Source organism: Aquarana catesbeiana, linkage group LG03 (assembly GCF_042186555.1).
Source record: "Aquarana catesbeiana isolate 2022-GZ linkage group LG03, ASM4218655v1, whole genome shotgun sequence".
Taxonomy (NCBI): Eukaryota; Metazoa; Chordata; class Amphibia; order Anura; family Ranidae; genus Aquarana; species Aquarana catesbeiana.
Genome location: NC_133326.1, coordinates 104,692,153 through 104,709,581, shown reverse-complemented (window position 1 = coordinate 104,709,581; position 17,429 = coordinate 104,692,153). Strand labels below are relative to the sequence as shown.

Below are 17,429 nucleotides of genomic sequence, written 5' to 3'. Positions count from 1 at the left end.
CGTTGTGGACGGGGAGTGCCATCTCAGTTCTGCCTGTCAGTATCACCTGTCAGTGCTGCCTATCAGTTCCCATCAGTGCCATCTCAGTTCTGCCTGTCAGTGCTGCCTATCAGTTCCCATCAGTGCCACCTCAGTGCTGCTCATCGGTGCCACCTGTCCGTACCACCTCAGTGCTGCCCATCAGTGCCATCTCAGTGCTCATTGGTGCTGCCCATCAGTGTCACATCGGTGCTGCTTATCAGTGCCACCTGTCATTGCCACCTCAGTGCTGCATATCAGTGCCAGCTGTCAGTGCACATTAGTGCTACCTGTCAGTGCCACCTCAGTGCTGCCTATTAGTACCACCTGTCAGTTCCCATCAGTGGCGCCTCAGTGCTGCCTATTGGTGCCCATCAGTTCCAACCTCGATGCCGCCTCATCAGTGCAGCCCATCAGTGCTCATCAGTGCCACCTCATCAGTGCCCATTAGTGCAGCCTATTAGAGCACATCAGTGAAGGAGGAAAAAACACTTATTTGCAAAATCTTATAACAAACAAAACAAGTTGATTTGATATTTTTTTTTTTTTTGTTTTTTTGTTTTTTTTTCGCTTGGCATCAGGCATGAGCAATTCTTATTGCCCGATGCCCCAGAGATGCAGTTCTGGACGCTGGGCAGAGGATTTAAAAAACTGGCTCCTACCTTTTTCAGCTGGCTCCTAGATTCTAAGCAAATTTGTCAAGCCCTGCCCTAACGATTCAGCAAGTCGAGCTCAGGGCTTGTCAAGATAATTCTTAGTCTCCGACAGACTTCAGAGTCCAGGATTATTCCTAGCACCTTGGTATGCAGGGACAGTTGATATTTGTACCATTGATCTTGACAGACGTTGGGGGACAGGGCACGTGAGGGAGGAAATATGTGCTCGGTTTTGGATAGATTGAGTTTGAGTTATAGATGCCATCTGCATAGAAATGGTATAGAAGGCCCTGGGAGGTGACCCATAGAGGAGTTGAAGATCAAGAATAGGAGAGGCCCAATAACAGAACCTTGGGAGACCACGTAGGAAAAAAAGAGTAGAGGTGATAGAAGTGTAAGTGACACTGAAGGTACAGTGGGATAGGCAGAATGAGAACCAACAGAGTACAGTCAGAGACCAAAAGAGTGTAGGAGTCTTTTGAGGAGGAGGGGGTGGTTAACTGTATCAAAGGCAGCAGAGAGCTCCAGGAGTAGAGTACAGAATAGTGACTATTGATTTTAGCCATTAGTAAAAATTTGTGAGTTTTTGGAAAGACATTTTATGTGGAGTGTTAAGGGCGAAATCTAGACTGAAGGGGATAAAGAAGGTTATTCTAAGTGAGGTGGTAGCTTTGTTTATTATAGATCAGGCGTTCAAGGAGTTTGAAGGAAAAAGGGAGCAAGGAGATGGAATTAAAGTTGTTAGGACTGGTGGGATCCAATAAGGGCTCTTTAGTTACGGGAGTGTCTAGTGCAGTGATGGCGAACCTATGGCATGCGTGCCACAGCTGCGTCCCTCTCTGTGGGCACGTAGCACGCCGCCAGGATAGGGGAGGGAATCCTCCAGTAATTCAGTCACTTTCACTGACGTGCAGGCACGTTGTAGCCGGCTCCCTTCCTGTCATGAGTGCTATCAGGCAGTGGAGCTGCAGATGTGAGTAAAGCCCCCCCCGTCATGCACTAAGGGCAGCCCAGTGGAAAGGACACAGTCAGAGTGTCTGCTATAAGCAGAGCGCGATGCCTCTGAATATCGAGGAAGAGAAGAATGATCCTCCCTTCCTGTACTTGGAGAGCCAATAGGAGAGCGGCTTCCTGTACAGGGGCTCGGGCGCTGAAGCATGGCAATGTGGAGGACTTTGGCTGTACATAGGTATGACAGTGCTATGGGGGAGGAGGCACAGAGGACACTGCTGTGTATGTGGGGGGGGGGGGCAGTGTGAAGGGGGCAGAGGACACGGCTTTGGGAAGGGCCCTGTATTGTGAGCACATACAACAGAGGGGGGAATGTATATCTCCATATACTGGGACTTTAAATGAAGCGCACAAGGAAAGGGGGGTAGTGCGCCTCCATCCCTAATTATAAATTCAAAAAATAATAAGAGTGTGGGACTTTAAATGAGGCAGGTTCAAACACAAATTTGAGAGTAAAAATAAATACTTTTAATGTACATGAGTATCAAGTTGCGTAACGTTATATATAACAAAAAATTGCTCAGTGCATATGCAGACATCTTGGGAAGTAAATTGCATACATATAAACAGAGTGTAAAACATAATTGCCATAACAAGGGGACAATAATACATATTTCATGAGTATAACTTGTAATATACAGTAAAATTCATAAAAATCTTGGTGGAAATGTGAGGGGTTACATCCTCAACAGCTCGACGCGTTTCGTCGGTTAGCCGACTCATCAGGAGCGGATATTGAATATCTGTAAATAATGGAGATGTTCTAAATCAAAAAATGGGGCCCACGATATGGAAAGTATTATATGTAAAAAGATATATATAGAGCATAGAGATGGTCAAATCCACAAACTTACATCCCATTGGAACACTGAACTCCGAATAATCCCGGTGTGCAGAGGTCACCATATCAAGCCTCCCCGGGAGCTGAGGTATAAAAGTCCGCCCATAAGTAACAGGCCCACACTGAAAACGTCCCCAATCAGGAAACAAATGTAGTATACTGGGTATTGTGCCAATAGTGGCCAGTAAATCTGTAAGATAATTAAAAATATTTGTATATGATACACCCGGCAGCACTGTCAAGCATAGAAAAAATAGGGATACATGGAGGAAAAAAGGTAAAAATAGGGTGACAAAAGTGCAGGATGGGGTGTAGGTAGTGATATACCTGCTGGATAGTGTGCAAAGCAGAGATAAAGGTGGGATGTAAAGGGGACCAGTGAGAATTCTGAAAGAATAAGTAAGCAAACACTGGGAGCGTGCTTACAGAGAAGAAACCTATTGGGTGATGTTCATGAGACAACGATACAAGTGTAGAGTGAAAAAAAGGTGAAAAAGTAGAATATAAACAAGCCGTGACATATAGAATTACCCTGTAGTACCAGGTATAGGTTGTACGTGTGCAGTAAATCAAGCAGTGCAAGCCGGTCATCTGGTCAGTTGTAAATGGGGACTCCCAGGTGAGCCGGTCAAACAGGGCAGACAATACCAACGTCACGCAAGCGTGATGACGGGCGGGAAGCGTCTGCCCGCCAATGGCGCCAGACCTAATCCCGCCAATGTATCAGCCAGATGGAGAAACCGCAAAACCAGACGGCGCCAACTAAGGACGTCACTGGTGCGGAATGCGTGGCGTCGATACGCACGAGGCTAGCCGTCCCCATGACACTCGTGAATAGCAAGGGCGGCAAGGGGCGGCGCCTGATGCGAATCGCAGCTCCCGGGAAATGGAAGACAAAGGCAACCAAAGCAAAGCAGGCACGATGAACAATATCCACTAGGGATGAAAAAACTGTGGAGCATAAGTCGGTACAAAAAGGGGGGGAAATATCTAAAACCCCACGTATCGCAAGTGCATAAAAAATAGTACATAACATCCAGAGGTTGGGGATTATAAGGTCCCATCAAACCTTCGGGTAGATATATGAGTATAAAAGGGGTAGCTACATGCTACCCATTGTGTAGGAACTCTGCCTCCATCCCGGTTTCAACATACAACAGAGGGGGGAATGTATATCTCCATATACTGGGACTTTAAATGAAGCGCACAAGGAAAGGGGGGTAGTGCGCCTCCATCCCTAATTATAAATTCAAAAAATAATAAAAGAGTATGGGATTTTAAATGAGGCAGGTTCAAACACAAATTTGAGAGTAAAAATAAATACTTTTAATGTACATGAGTATCAAGTTGCGTAACGTTATATATAACAAAAAATTGCTCAGTGCATATGCAGACATCTTGGGAAGTAAATTGCATACATATAAACAGAGTGTAAAACATAATTGCCATAACAAGGGGACAATAATACATATTTCATGAGTATAACTTGTAATATACAGTAAAATTCATAAAAATCTTGGTGGAAATGTGAGGGGTTACATCCCATGTGAGCACAATGCATCCATGTTATCCCTGTATTCTGAGCACTATCCCAGTATTCTGAGCACAATGCATCCATGTTATCCCTGTATTCTGAGCACTATCCCTATATTCTGAACACGATGAATACATGTTATCCCTGTATTCTGAGCACTATCCCTATATTCTGAACACGATGCATCCATGTTATCCCTGTATTCTGAGCACTATCCCTGTATTCTGAGCACAATGCATCCATGTTATCCCAGTATTCTGAGCACTATCCCTGTATTCTGAGCACAATGCATCCATGTTATCCCAGTATTCTGAGCACTATCCCTGTATTCTGAGCACAATGCATCCATGTTATCCCTGTATTCTGAGTGTAACACACTCCTTTGAAAAAGCACAAAAGATTTTTTTCTGGGCAGAATCGTAAGTTTTTTGGTCCCTTAGGGCTCATTCAGAGGGTTGATCGGTCCCATCCTCTGTACAGAGACGCTGGTAGGTTTAATTCCATGTTGGCACTTTGAAATAAATAAGTTGGTTTTGTGTCGCTGTTTGGGCACTCGGGCTCAAAAAGGTTCGCCATCACTGTTCTAGTGCATTTTTTGGACAGTTGGGGAAGATGCCAGAAGAGTGATTGAAGATGTGAGTTAGAGTGTAGGATAGAGCCAGAGGGTGATTGTAGTATTTGCAAGGGAACATGGTCCAAGGGGCAGGTGGTTAGGTTGGGCATTAGGAAAAAAATATTGCATTCTCATCTATAGTAGCGGGGTTGAATGCGGCAAGTATTGGGTGTACCTGTGGACATGGAGTGTTAAGTGGGGGTGATCTCATCGCAAATTTTATCTTTTTTTTTTTTTTTTTTTTTTTTTTTAATTTTTGAAGAGATTGGTGATCTCCTAGGCAGTGAATGGGTTTTGACCCAGATAGATGCATTTAGGGGAGACAATAAACTGCTACGCTCCTTTCTGTACACTGTGACATGCATTGGATACTCCAGACTTGCACAATCCATATTCTGTACAGTTGCTTGTGTGTAGATACTGTATAGTTACCGATCTTATCTTTTATTTTATCAATAACTTTTTTACATAATTACGTCATGGACCCTTGTGCAGGGATGATTCTTTTCTATTGGCTCACATGGGTTAAGAAAAATAAATCGCATTCAGGAGATTTCAGAAATGGTTACTGCGAGGCTAATTCATCTTTTTTTTTTTTTGTTCTGGGATTTGAGAATAGCCTTAAAGGAGATAACGGTGGCACAATTAAATCAGGTTTTATTTTCCTCTTATCCCCAGGGCAAACATGTCAACCTGCTGATGTTTAGGAAGTCTTGTTGATTTTTAGCATTTAAAGGTTTAATATACTTCAACAGAATCCTAGACCTTTATTAAAATGTCATTTTTGTGCCACCAATTGAAGTCTTTAAATGCTGACATGTCTGCTGAAGAAATGACAGTTCTTTTTGTTTCTTGCCTTTTTACAAATGAATGTTCTTTGTAGCTGTCTGACAGTGAAGTGAAAGCTCTAGAACATCCCTCTTTCCTACTTCAGTTGATGCACACACAATTAAATCCTCTCCTGAGTTAGTTTACAATGTGGCCTTTACAGTACCAATCCCCCACCAGGATAATGTTTTTTTTTCTTTTTTTCCCCCCCACAGCGTCCTATTTATGGTATTTAGCAGTTTCTCTACACAATCTGTTGTCCTTTTTTAATATACAGAATTATTAGCTACGTCATATGTCAATTTATTTTTATACATATAAGGGCTTTTCAGAATTGATATGTATTTACTCAATAAATTACAGTGCATTTTTCATAAATAATTCTGGTCTACACAGGGATGTTCCAGAAACCATCAGAATTGTATGATAAACAGAAAGTCTAATATGCACATTTTATACAATTACTTTTGGTGCAAATACTAACTTGCAGGGTTTTTTTTTCCCCCACCATAGGCTTTGGCCCTTAATGGGAAGGGCCTCTGTGTGTGTCTCCCTCCCTCTGTCCCCCTCAGTCTGTGACATGCTGAGACACATTTGTGCAGATATTTTTACCATTGGCTTCACTTCTAGAGGAATGTGGGGTTTCTTCTTTAGAAGTGAAGTCTGGGGTGAGAGTGGAGAGTCTGAGTGTGTCTCTCCCTTTCTTTCGCGTGTGTCCACAATCTCATTCGCTTGCATGCGCCATGCTCTCTTGCTCTTGTATCGACTAAGCTTTAATGCCAAATACATTTTGGCATTGTCAAGTTTTTATGGGTTGAATGGTGGAGGGTGGGAGGAATAACTCCTAGGACATTATTAGAGGTAATTGGGTCCAGTAATGTCGTCAGGTTAAGAGATAATATAACCATTTGCTGACCAGGCTTTTTCTGGCACTTTTTTTGTTTACAAGTTTTAAATCAGTATTTTTTGATAGAAAAATTACTTGTAACCCCCAAACATTATACATTTTAGCAGAGACCCTAGGGCAGGGGTAGGCAACCTTGGTCCTCCAGCTGTGGTGAAACTACAAGTCCCATGAGACATTGCAAGACCCTGCCAATGACAGGCATGACTCCTAGAGGAAGAGGCATGATGGGATTTGCGGTTTCACCACAGCTGGAGGGCAAAGGTTGCCTATACCTGCCCTAGGGATTAAAATGGGGCGATAGTGGCAATTTTTTGTAACTTGGTATTTGGCAGTGGTTTTACAAATGTAATTGCTTTGGAAAAAATACTTTAATGAATTAAAAAACAAAACGCAATAGTTACTCCAATTTTTTTGTAACATGTGAAAGATAATGTTATGTCGAGTAAATGGATACCAAGCCTGTCACACTTTAAAACTGTGCACGCTAGTGGAATGGTGACAAACTACTGTACCAAAAAAAAAAAAAAAAATCTCCATAGGTGACCTTTTAAATGCTTTTGCAGGTTACCTGTTTAGCGTTACAGAGGACGTCTAACACTAGAATTATTGCTCTTGCTTTAATGTTCACGGCGATTGTCTCACATGTGGTTTAAATCCCATTTACATATGCATGCGTGACTTACGTATGTGTTTGCTTCTGCGCACCAGCACGGCTGGATGAAGGTGCTTTAAAAATTTTATTTATTTTTTACACTGTCCACTTTTTTTTATTTAATTTATGTTTATCACTTTTATTCCTATTACAAGGAATGTAAACACCCTTTGTAATAGAATTAAGGATGGCAGGTCCTTTGTATGGAGAGATCTGGGATAAAAAAGACCCCAAATCTTTTCTTTACCTTTTTTAAAAGCAAAATATAAAAAAAAAAAAAATGTATTTTTATTCTTTCGCTTTAAAAAAAAATAAAAATGTTTGCTTCCAGCCTGGACCGGAAGTGACTTCATGACATCTCTCTGGTCCTCCAAGGCCATAGTCGATCAAGGAGTGTTAACTATGGGAGCAGCTTATGTGCCACTCGGTCTGGTTTTATGAGAAAGCTGGCTGGCTGCTGCAAAAAAACGGTATTAGGGTTATGGCTGCTTCAGCCATTATCCTGGTAAATCACTTGATGACCACAATTTATAAATGCGTATTGCGTGGATAAAGATGATAGGAGGTGAGGCCAGGCAAGGGATTTATTTGTCCAGTTTTTCTTGTCCCCCCCCCCCCCCCTCAGTTTTTGGCATTCTGTAACATATTGTGCATCTATTTTAACTGTTCACTCATCCTCTTCTCCCCGTAGAATGTGGAGTTTCCTCTGTTCTTCTATAGAAGTGAAGTCAGGGATGAGAGCAGAGAATTTCTGGAAGTGTCTCTTACCGAGTACCTGGGGCTGGATTGGTTTGGTGCACTACAGCTATGTCTGGATAAAAAATTGAAGTACTGAGCAGGCAGACTGTTCTTTATACTCCTGGTACACATCTCACTGTAAATTGTTTGTTGGTGCACTGTTTAGTGCAATCTTATTTTTAGATAGAGTAGGGAACTTTTGTGTGGTTTTTATTGTGGATTGTTATCTTGGTGGGGTGATTCACTGTTGGTGACTATTGCCACTTAACAGAAAGTGACAACAGATCCTAAATGTGTTAGTTGACAAACGGAACCACATTGCACACACAAGTAGATATCTTGTGACTTTAATAAGATTTCATTTTACTTCTTATGTGTCTGATGGTAGAAGTGAGGGGAAATCTCACTGATGGGACCCAGAGAACAAAAAAATTTGGGTTGGGAGGGAGGAGGACTTGTTCGTTCCGAAATCGCCTAAAGAGCAAAAAAAGTAGCTTACTAAACCTGATCAACTTCCTGAACTTAATTGATGTAGTATTATTGTTTAATATTTCTATATACATTTTTTAATATACAATTTGTACATTGTATTGATTTATTGGGAAATACTGTGATTCTTTGCTATATTCTTAGTGTTTGATATGGTTAATATTTTGTTTATATTTTCGATAATATAAAAACACATTGTAGTCACACTGTAGGATCTTTTATTGTCTTGCTATGCCTTTTCTCTCATATTTCATTCTCCTGGTAAATGTGTCATTTATTATGCAAGTCCTTGAAAGATGATTTTGTTGGAAAAGCTTGACATTTTAAAGTTAATTCCAGGTTTGTAGCTGCTAAGTGGTGAATCTATTTAATATTATTTTTCTGCTGCTGTGAACTCATTGAAGAGTGACAGTAGCTGGTGTCACCGACCCTTCATTCTGTTACTCCATGCCTCAGTGATCAATTAGGACTGTGTGCTATCACTGCTCACTATGGCATAAAGACATTTGACTAAATAAGAAAAGGCAATAGAAACCGGTTAGATTGTCGAATGCATTTGTGTGAATTATATTACAATTCATTCTGTAGCTGTTTTTTATGGAACATGCATTCCAGGAGGGGATGAAGCGCTGAATACTGCTGCGTGAGGCAGCAGTAGGTTGATAAGCTAGACAGTCTGTCATGGCTCTGTGCTGCTGGGGTTTTCTAGATACTATTATATCATCTACAGTTCTACTGTATATGCTTTTCAGGCATTCAAGTAATTATACGAATCTTGGCTGTGTAAATCACTCATGCTACTTCTATACTTTTGTTATAGCTACTAATAGCAATATACAACTTTATTCATCCATTTGCAAAGTGCTAGTCCATTTGACCAGGCAACCTGTGCATTTTGTTCCATAGGGTTTATCTTGATTAATAGACTTTATTTTGCAATAGAAAGATTATCTATCCCAGCCATTCTCAATTAGGATTGCATGGAACCCTAGAGTTCCCCCAGATGTTGCTGAGGGTTTCTTCAGCTGTTGACCTCCCATTTGATGGTACTTGCATATTTCTGGGGTCAAAAGAGGCTGTCTTGAGGGTGGCATTCTGACAATCACTGTAAGGAAGGCATTCTTCCCAGTAGCCATCAATGTAAGGGACATTTTTCACACTGGACATCTATGGATTGATTTTAGCAAGGGTTCCTCAAGACTTGAAAAATGATTTCTTTTTTGTTTACAAACTTTTATTGCAAAAAGTGGTGAAATGAGAGCAAAATCCAGCATACAAAGGATACGTCCAAAATAGTTCAATAAAGTTAGCAATAGAAAGTGCACATCTGTTGCATCCAATAAGCCATCTATAAAGAATACAAAAGAAGAAAAAAAAATGAGTATAAAAATAAAGTTAACAATAAAGCACTTTTAAAGCCCAGTAAAGAGATTAAGTAAGTTCAAGTGCGCACACAAGATCAAATTGAATAAACATACTTGACCTACCTCCATGCTACGTTTATTTTCTGGTATCTAGAAAGCCTACTACAGAATAACTAAATATCGCTTTTTTGAAGGTAGATAGTGTTGCCTTATGAGTTAATGTGAAATCTCCATTAATAACTGTAAAATATTGTAACAATGAATATATTTTAGCTGGCATCTATGAAAGCCGGGCTAAAAAGGGTTTAATTTAAGCTTTTGCTAAGAGCAGAGAATGTGGGCCAAGGCTTGTATATATAAACAATGGAAAGCCAATTCCATTGTTTTACACCTACTCCTTTCAAAAGATGCCATGCTGGGATATGCATTGGACCTAACTTCCTGGGGAAATGCAATTAACACACTTGGCCAACATAGTCACAAGGATTTGCATGAAAGGGGGGCGACTTGTGGAGTAAGCCCTCCAATCATGATCCAAGCTAGGCCAACCAATGAGACATTAGCCTGGTTTGATATACTCAGAGCCAAGGGGGAGGTATCGCTCTCTTTCTGATAGACCAGCAAGCTGAAAGGAACTTTGGTAAGGATGGGTAGTTATGGGAAAGGAATGCCCTTTTACTTGTAACTAAATATGTGTGCAGATTACTGTATTGAGGAATATACCCTGTATTCCTTCATGGAAATACTGTATTTCAACCTAATATTTTCTTCCTTGGTGTAAGACGATAGATGATTGTGTATTAGCTAGACTTTCAACTTCTTCCTAATAAATGTTGTTATATTTGAAGCTTTCACTCTTGGTCGAAAAGAACTCTAAAAAAAATGGATCCCATTTTGCATCCAAACAGGATATTGAATTGTGAATCATTAGTTCCTTCGACATAATTGTATCCGTTCTCACAGATCCAAAACGTATGCAAAAATGACCCAGCTTGAGAGCAGCCACAGAAACCATGAGATGGAACTTGAGTATAAATAATAGAAAATTTAAAAGATTAAGCGGGGTAAAATGCCAACTAGTTAATAATTCAAGTGTTGTATATTGTATTGACAACAATCAGGTACACTTCCTAAGATTGGTCCACATGGTATCCCACTCCTGCTCTGAATTGCTCACCAAGCTCCTCTTCCCATCTAACTATGTAGGGGAGGTGGTATCTGAAGTAGGAATAAAATATAGGGACGAAATCCATCCCCTCCCACGAGGGCACATCTGACATATATTTTCATTCATAGTATAGGAGTCTGGAGGGGATAGTGCATGTGTGATGAAAAAATGCCTTATTTGTAAATGGTAAAATTCAGTGGGGGGGGGGGGGTAGCGTTCAATTGTTGGAGTTGTGAGATGGATATAAATGAGCAACCCCCTTGGAAATGTGAAAGGTTGGTTACTGCATGAGACCCCCATCAATGAAAGTCATTAGGTCTTGAAAATAAATGTTACAAATCTTGGGTCTCCCAAGAATGAGGACCATAGAGAAAATTTAGAGATCAGCTGATATTTAGCTTTTTATAGAGACGCCAAAGTGATTGACCTATTAACATGCTACATTTCACCAACTCCTGTACTAAAGGTCCTGAAGACCACAATAGACTGGGTAAAAAAAATATTTCAAGGGTTTCTCTGGGGTAGAAATGTTGAGGGGCTTCTCTAGCTACTGTACAAATGTGGATAGAAATTGCGCAGGTGAAAAATTACGTAATCAAAACAGCAGCTGGCAATTACACAACCAGAACATTTGTGCATAAAAAAATAAAAAAAACAGAATTGCCGTGCTAAAATAGGAGGTGATGAAACCAAAATACAAATTTATGTATACAGTAATAAGTCCATGAGAACTTCTAAAATATTCAAATACGTGAAGAAATCCAACATAAATAAAGTTCCTAAATGTTCGTGTCTCAGTGATGGTAAACAATTGTACACCGAAAGTGCACCTTCCATCGTGAAAAAAAAAAAAAAAAAGGCTGTGCCCTTGCCAGATGACTAGACTACATGTTATAGGAGCCTAGTAAAGTGTGGATTGGTGTAATACGTACAATCTGTCCTTTGGGTAAAAATGGGATGATGGAAGTATCAACACAGGTGGCTGCTCTTTGTTTCTTGCTCCTAAGTCCGATCTCTCCGGAAGTTTTTCCTTCAACTTCTTGTCTGTCTGACTGCAGCTCCATGTCCTTTCACATTTTTTTTTTTTTTTTTTTTTTTTTCTGGGTGGAAGGTGCACTTTCGGTGTTCAATTGTTTACCATCACTGAGAAACAAATAATGAACTTTATGCTGGATTTCTTCATGGATTTGAACATTTATTATAATATATATTTAACATACATTATTATAATATTTAACATACATTATAATATATATTTTACATTTATTATAATATTATAATCTAATATTTTAGATCTTCTCTAGCCACTGCCTTGACAGCTTAAAATGGTACTCCAGGAAAAGGGATAAATACACATTTTAAAGTTATTATGTCTACTGTTTTACATGCACAAATATAATTTCCGTTCCGCCAGTCTTGTGATTTACACTCATCTGCCACACCACCCAGCCAGGCAGGTAAGTTATTTGGTGGTTCAGAATTTTGACTTTGTCACCTTTTCACTTCAACCTGCTAGCTGGGAATAATTTAGCATCATCACCTATGTCCAACTAGCAGGGATGTGATTCTTTTGTACTGCCAGTGCATGTCAGCACAGGCAGCATCATGTCAATTTGTAGCATAACCAGGAAGAAGTTGCATCTATTGTAAAGCTTTACCTCACCGGTAGAAATGAGGAAAAAATAAATAATTTTACAGTTGTAATAATGCATACAGCGTTGCAAAAAATTGGTGTTTTATATTTGCCTGTTCACCAATTCAGCTGTCAGCTCTTAGACCTCTTCACAAAGTTGATGGACTCAAAGCTGTCCATTGGCAAGAAAATTTTACCAGTGAAGACAGATATTAGAACTGCCTGTTGTCATAAGTATAGTAAGCCAAAGCTGTGAGTTATGCTGCCGATTTTTAAAGGATTATTTTTCTGAACTGATTGTAAAAAACATTTTTACATGCCAAAAGATTTATTCAACCATCTCTACCGATTTCATTGCTCTGCTTCACTTATCTCCCACTGAACCTTAATACTGCTGAATTATAACATGCTCAAATCTGATGTATCCACTGTCAAGACTGTTTATAGCCAGCATTAGGTCTTGTTATGAGAACATGTAAATGTTTGTTGCTTTTTTTTTTTCTGTGTTTTGGTTTTTCTTTGTTTTTCCTTAACCACCAAAACAGACAGTTGGGAAAGCTGATGCTCTGTGGACATTTAAAAACATTCTTGCTTAGAATGTGGCCAGGCCCATTCCATTGACCATGCTGTCATTGGGCAGCACAGATCACAGGTGAAATTTAAAGAGCCAATGAGAATGGAGCTCTGTACCTTGTGATTGTGGTGAACCAATCAGTGACTACAAGTATTTAAACAACCAGCCCTTCCTCTCACAGAGAAGGAAGGAAAGGAAACCACATGGGAATGAAAGAGTCTATCAGAGTGGTGCTCCCTAACTCGTGATTGTTGTGATCCAATCACTGTGATCACAAGTGTAAATGCTGCCTGTGTTTGTGTTTTTATACACAATCAGCCCTAAACTTTCTCAACAGCGAAAGAAAGAGAGGAAGCAACATGGAGCTGATTTTATGTGTACGCAAGGTTCAATATCAACCTGATCTCAACCACCATCCTGCAGCAAGTTTATTTTATGGTTGTAAATCCATAATTGGGTCCATAGCAGGGATAGAACACAGGTTGTATGTCCTAAACATAGTGAATAAGGCAGAACTCTAGAAAGAATCTTAACTTCTTAATTCTATGGAATACATAACAGTCTATGCAATACTTTAGTCTTATAGCTGAAAGCATCCTTTACGTACACAATTTAGCAAATGTCCTCCCTTTTGTATGCTCACAGAAGATTGGGGCTGTACACCAGATCATTGTATTTCTACAGCAGGTACAGCCAGGTGTTCCCAATTAGCTGCGTACAGGAAGCCTGTACAGATCAACGACCAGCTGACTCTGTCTGCAGCTGTTCGCATGTAATCACAGACGGAGTGATTACCTGTGGTTAGGGATTAATGTTCACCCCTGGTGCAGAGTGTTTGCTTCCAGGGGAGCATATCTGTCCCTAACTGCATTGTCACTGATTTGTACTGGCTTACTGTCTGCTGCTGATCTGATCTGAACACCAGGCTGTACCTGCCACAGAAATACACTGATCCAGGCATTTAATATCCCTAACTGGCTGTGCGCATGAGGCTTTATTCAATTGTTGTAATGGCAATCATGCATATGATGGTTAACTATAGAAAAATAAGGCTGTTGAAGTCTTGAATCCGGAACTATGTTTTGGCTCTTCCAAGGACTCGAAGATTTGAGTTTACATAGGTGATCTATTCCAGCCATGCTTACATAGGTGATCTATTCCAGCCTCTCTCCTGCTGAGTGCCCCCACATCAACCAGCTTGCTATGGGGGCACCTGAGCCGAGCCGCTGCTCTGTGTGTCCATTCATACACGGCTCCGCCCTCTCTTCTCTCTCTCTCTCTCTCTCTCTCTCTCTCTCTCCCTCTCTCTCTCTCTCTCTCTATATCTATATCTATCTCTCTCTCTCTATCTATATCTATATCTATCTCTCTCTCTATATCTATATCTATCTCTCTCTCTATATCTATATCTATCTCTCTCTCTATATATCTCTATATCTATCTCTCTCTCTATATATCTCTATATCTATCTCTCTCTCTATATATCTCTATATCTATCTCTATATCTATCTCTCTCTCTCTCTCTCTCTCTCTCTCTCTCTCTCTCTCTCTCTCTCTCTCTCTCTCTCTCTCTCTCTCTCTCTCTCTCTCTCTCTCTCTCTCTCTCTCTCTCTCTCTCTCTCTCTCTCTCTCTCTCTCTCTCTCTCCTCATTGGCTCACTCACTTTGACAGAAATGAGAGCCAATGGCACCCTGCTGCTGTCTCAGCCAATAAGGAGAGGGAGTCCCAGACAACCGAACCTCTTGTGAAACATCGCTGGATCTAGGTTGGAGTCGGGTAAGTATTAGGGGGCACACAGAAGGTTTTTTATCCTAATGCATTAAGATGATAAACCTTCTGCCTTTAGAAGAACTTTAAATGGCCACTGGGAGCAGTTGTTCTGAGAGAAGGTTTTAAAATGCCCTTGGTTGCAACACGCATGTGTGCATGGCAGGAATGCTCACACGGCCTGTAATTGTACTGCAGCAGTATTTCAAGCTTTGGCCTGCATCTCAATTCCAGCATGTCTCTATTTCCAAAAGATTGTGGATAAAAATGTTATCGACTTGAGGTGTCTACTGTCTACAGGAATTCTGCCTTGACTGAGCAGTGCTCATGTAATGGTGTGTGAGTGCCACTTGTTTCAAAATTATCATGAGCCTTGGTTGTGTTTGCCAATGACAGGCTGGACTCACAGGTAATAGTTGGATTAGCAATGGCTGTAAATCAGGCAGCAATGGACATAGTAGGAAGCTGGAGACAATGTTGAAGCATAGGGAGGTTATGTAGGACATGAGCACATTGTATGTATTTATTTTTAATACGGGGACAGAGGGGCTGGAAAAAAGCATGCTTTTTGATTCATAGACCAGGAACAAGTATATAGAAAATATAAAGAAAATGTCAGAAGCTCTTCTGATCTACATCCATTTTCTCTGCATTATGAAATAGACTTAGGCTGGCCATAGACCATTTGAATCTTGGCCGATCAGCAGGAATTGGCCAAGATTCGAACCATGTATGGGCAGGCTGAATGTACCAAGTCGATCAACTTCGGTGAAACCAGCCTGCCGGATCTTGCATGCGATTATAGCTAGGGTGCTGAAATAGCTGCTAGCAATAATCACTGCCTTTTCCCGGCAGGGGTGACTTCCTTCCCCTGTCAACACTGTGTTGATGGGAAATTGAGCCAAATTCTTTTCTGGAACCGTGGTTGCAGAAAAGAAATATGCATTATGTTTGCCTTGCTTTAGTTACATATGTGGGAAGGTTGATAGACACCAGTCTAGCCAGCTCAATGTGTGTGTGTGTGTGTGTGTGTGTGTGTGTGTATGAGATTTTTGCATTTCCCATATCCTGTATATTGCGTTCGCTAAGATGCCAATCTAAGTTTTTTTTTTTTTTTTTTTTACCATCAATCCTTAGACAGTTTACCTATTAGATTCTTATACACCTCATCTTTCTGGGAAGAACATTTCTGTTGGTTCTTAATATCATTTGAACTTGGGTTTTAGGGAATGGCTAAGTAAGATCTGTGATTCATGTTTTACTTAACTTGTGTATTTAAGCATGTGGTTTATAAATAAATGCAGTATCTTAAATTGTTTTGTCATAATATTCCCATAGGTAATCATTGTTGAAGACTATGCAGACCCTTTTGATGCCAAACAGGGTCCAGGGAACCAGGCAACAGCAGAAACCATAACCGAGAATGATGGCTACATGGAACCCTATGAAGCTCAAAAAATGATGGCAGGTGAGAACTACAAATCTGTCCTACAAATAGTATGTTAAATCCTAATACATATGTAATAAAGGACCATTGTAGTTACAGGATATTTGGCTCCAGCAGAGGTAATACAAAACAGTTTGGAAAGGCCAGTAAATCTTTTCTTCTATGCCTTTGATCAAAGGAAAATGCTGCGGGAAAAAAATGCTTTCTTTAATCTTGTTGTAATTTATTTAGCATAGAAAATGTAAGCCTGTCTGTGAAATAGTTCTAATATGCATAGTTTCCATTTATCACATGAATTTAGGATGAAGTACAAGGTTAAAAGCTTTATTCTTGTAAACGAATATCTAGAATAAATAGTTTAAATTATTAATGGCTTGTTGATCCTCTGTGCCATTTTATATTTATACATCAAATTGTGTGTAGAATAAAGCTTTCAAATTTCAAGGATGATTTTTTTTTTTAAAGATGGCACATAATGTAATGAGGTGTTAAAATTTATTTTGTTTACAGAATGAGGTGGCTATCCTTTATTTTAATTGGCGTTAACCAACTTTGTGAAAATCTTTAAGTCATTTTGCCAGTTCTTACATAGTGGCTGTCTGTTTGATTCATTGATCTGTATATTCCTATAGAGAAGGTAGGATTTGGTGCCTACGTGCATGGAGATTTTACATTAAAGTGGTGTTAATGATATACAGTAAACCAGCCTTTTTGAACCAGGGTTGCATTGAGTCCTAGAGATTGCTAGTGGTTCCTTGAGCAGTGGGCTAATTTTCTTCCTTGACAGTACCCGTTTTGTGCTTCCACCTATGCCATAGGGCAGAGACAGCAGTGTGGGGCCAATTGAGCATATTCTCACATTTTTTTTTATTTAGCTGTCTGCAAGAGGGTCATTCTTCCTACTAATTTTCAGTGTAAGGGGCTCTTCTACCACTAACCCACCTCATGACTATTAATGTAAGTGGGAACTATTATTATTATTATTATTATACAGTATTTATATAGCGCCAACAGTTTACGTAGTGCTTTACAACTTGAGGGTAGACAGTACAAATACAATACAATTTGATACAGTAGGAATCAGAGGGCCCTGCTCCTTAGCTTACAATCTAAGAGGGAAGGTCAAGAGATACAAGAGGTAATAACTATGGGTGATGTGCTGATTGAGAAGATAAATGTACAGTTGTTA

The 17,429-nt window shown here is 40.1% G+C and overlaps 1 protein-coding gene across 4 annotated transcripts in view; it reads left to right on the top strand.

Annotated features, from left to right (window-relative positions):
* The window catches only part of SHF (Src homology 2 domain containing F), a 389,714-nt gene that overhangs the window by 81,901 nt on the left and 290,384 nt on the right, over nt 1-17,429 (top strand). For all 4 annotated transcript variants that reach the window (XM_073618891.1, XM_073618890.1, XM_073618892.1 and 1 more), the window contains exon 2: nt 16,132-16,261. In XM_073618891.1, the coding sequence (XP_073474992.1) occupies nt 16,132-16,261 (130 nt within the window). The remainder of the gene's footprint in view (nt 1-16,131; nt 16,262-17,429) is intronic.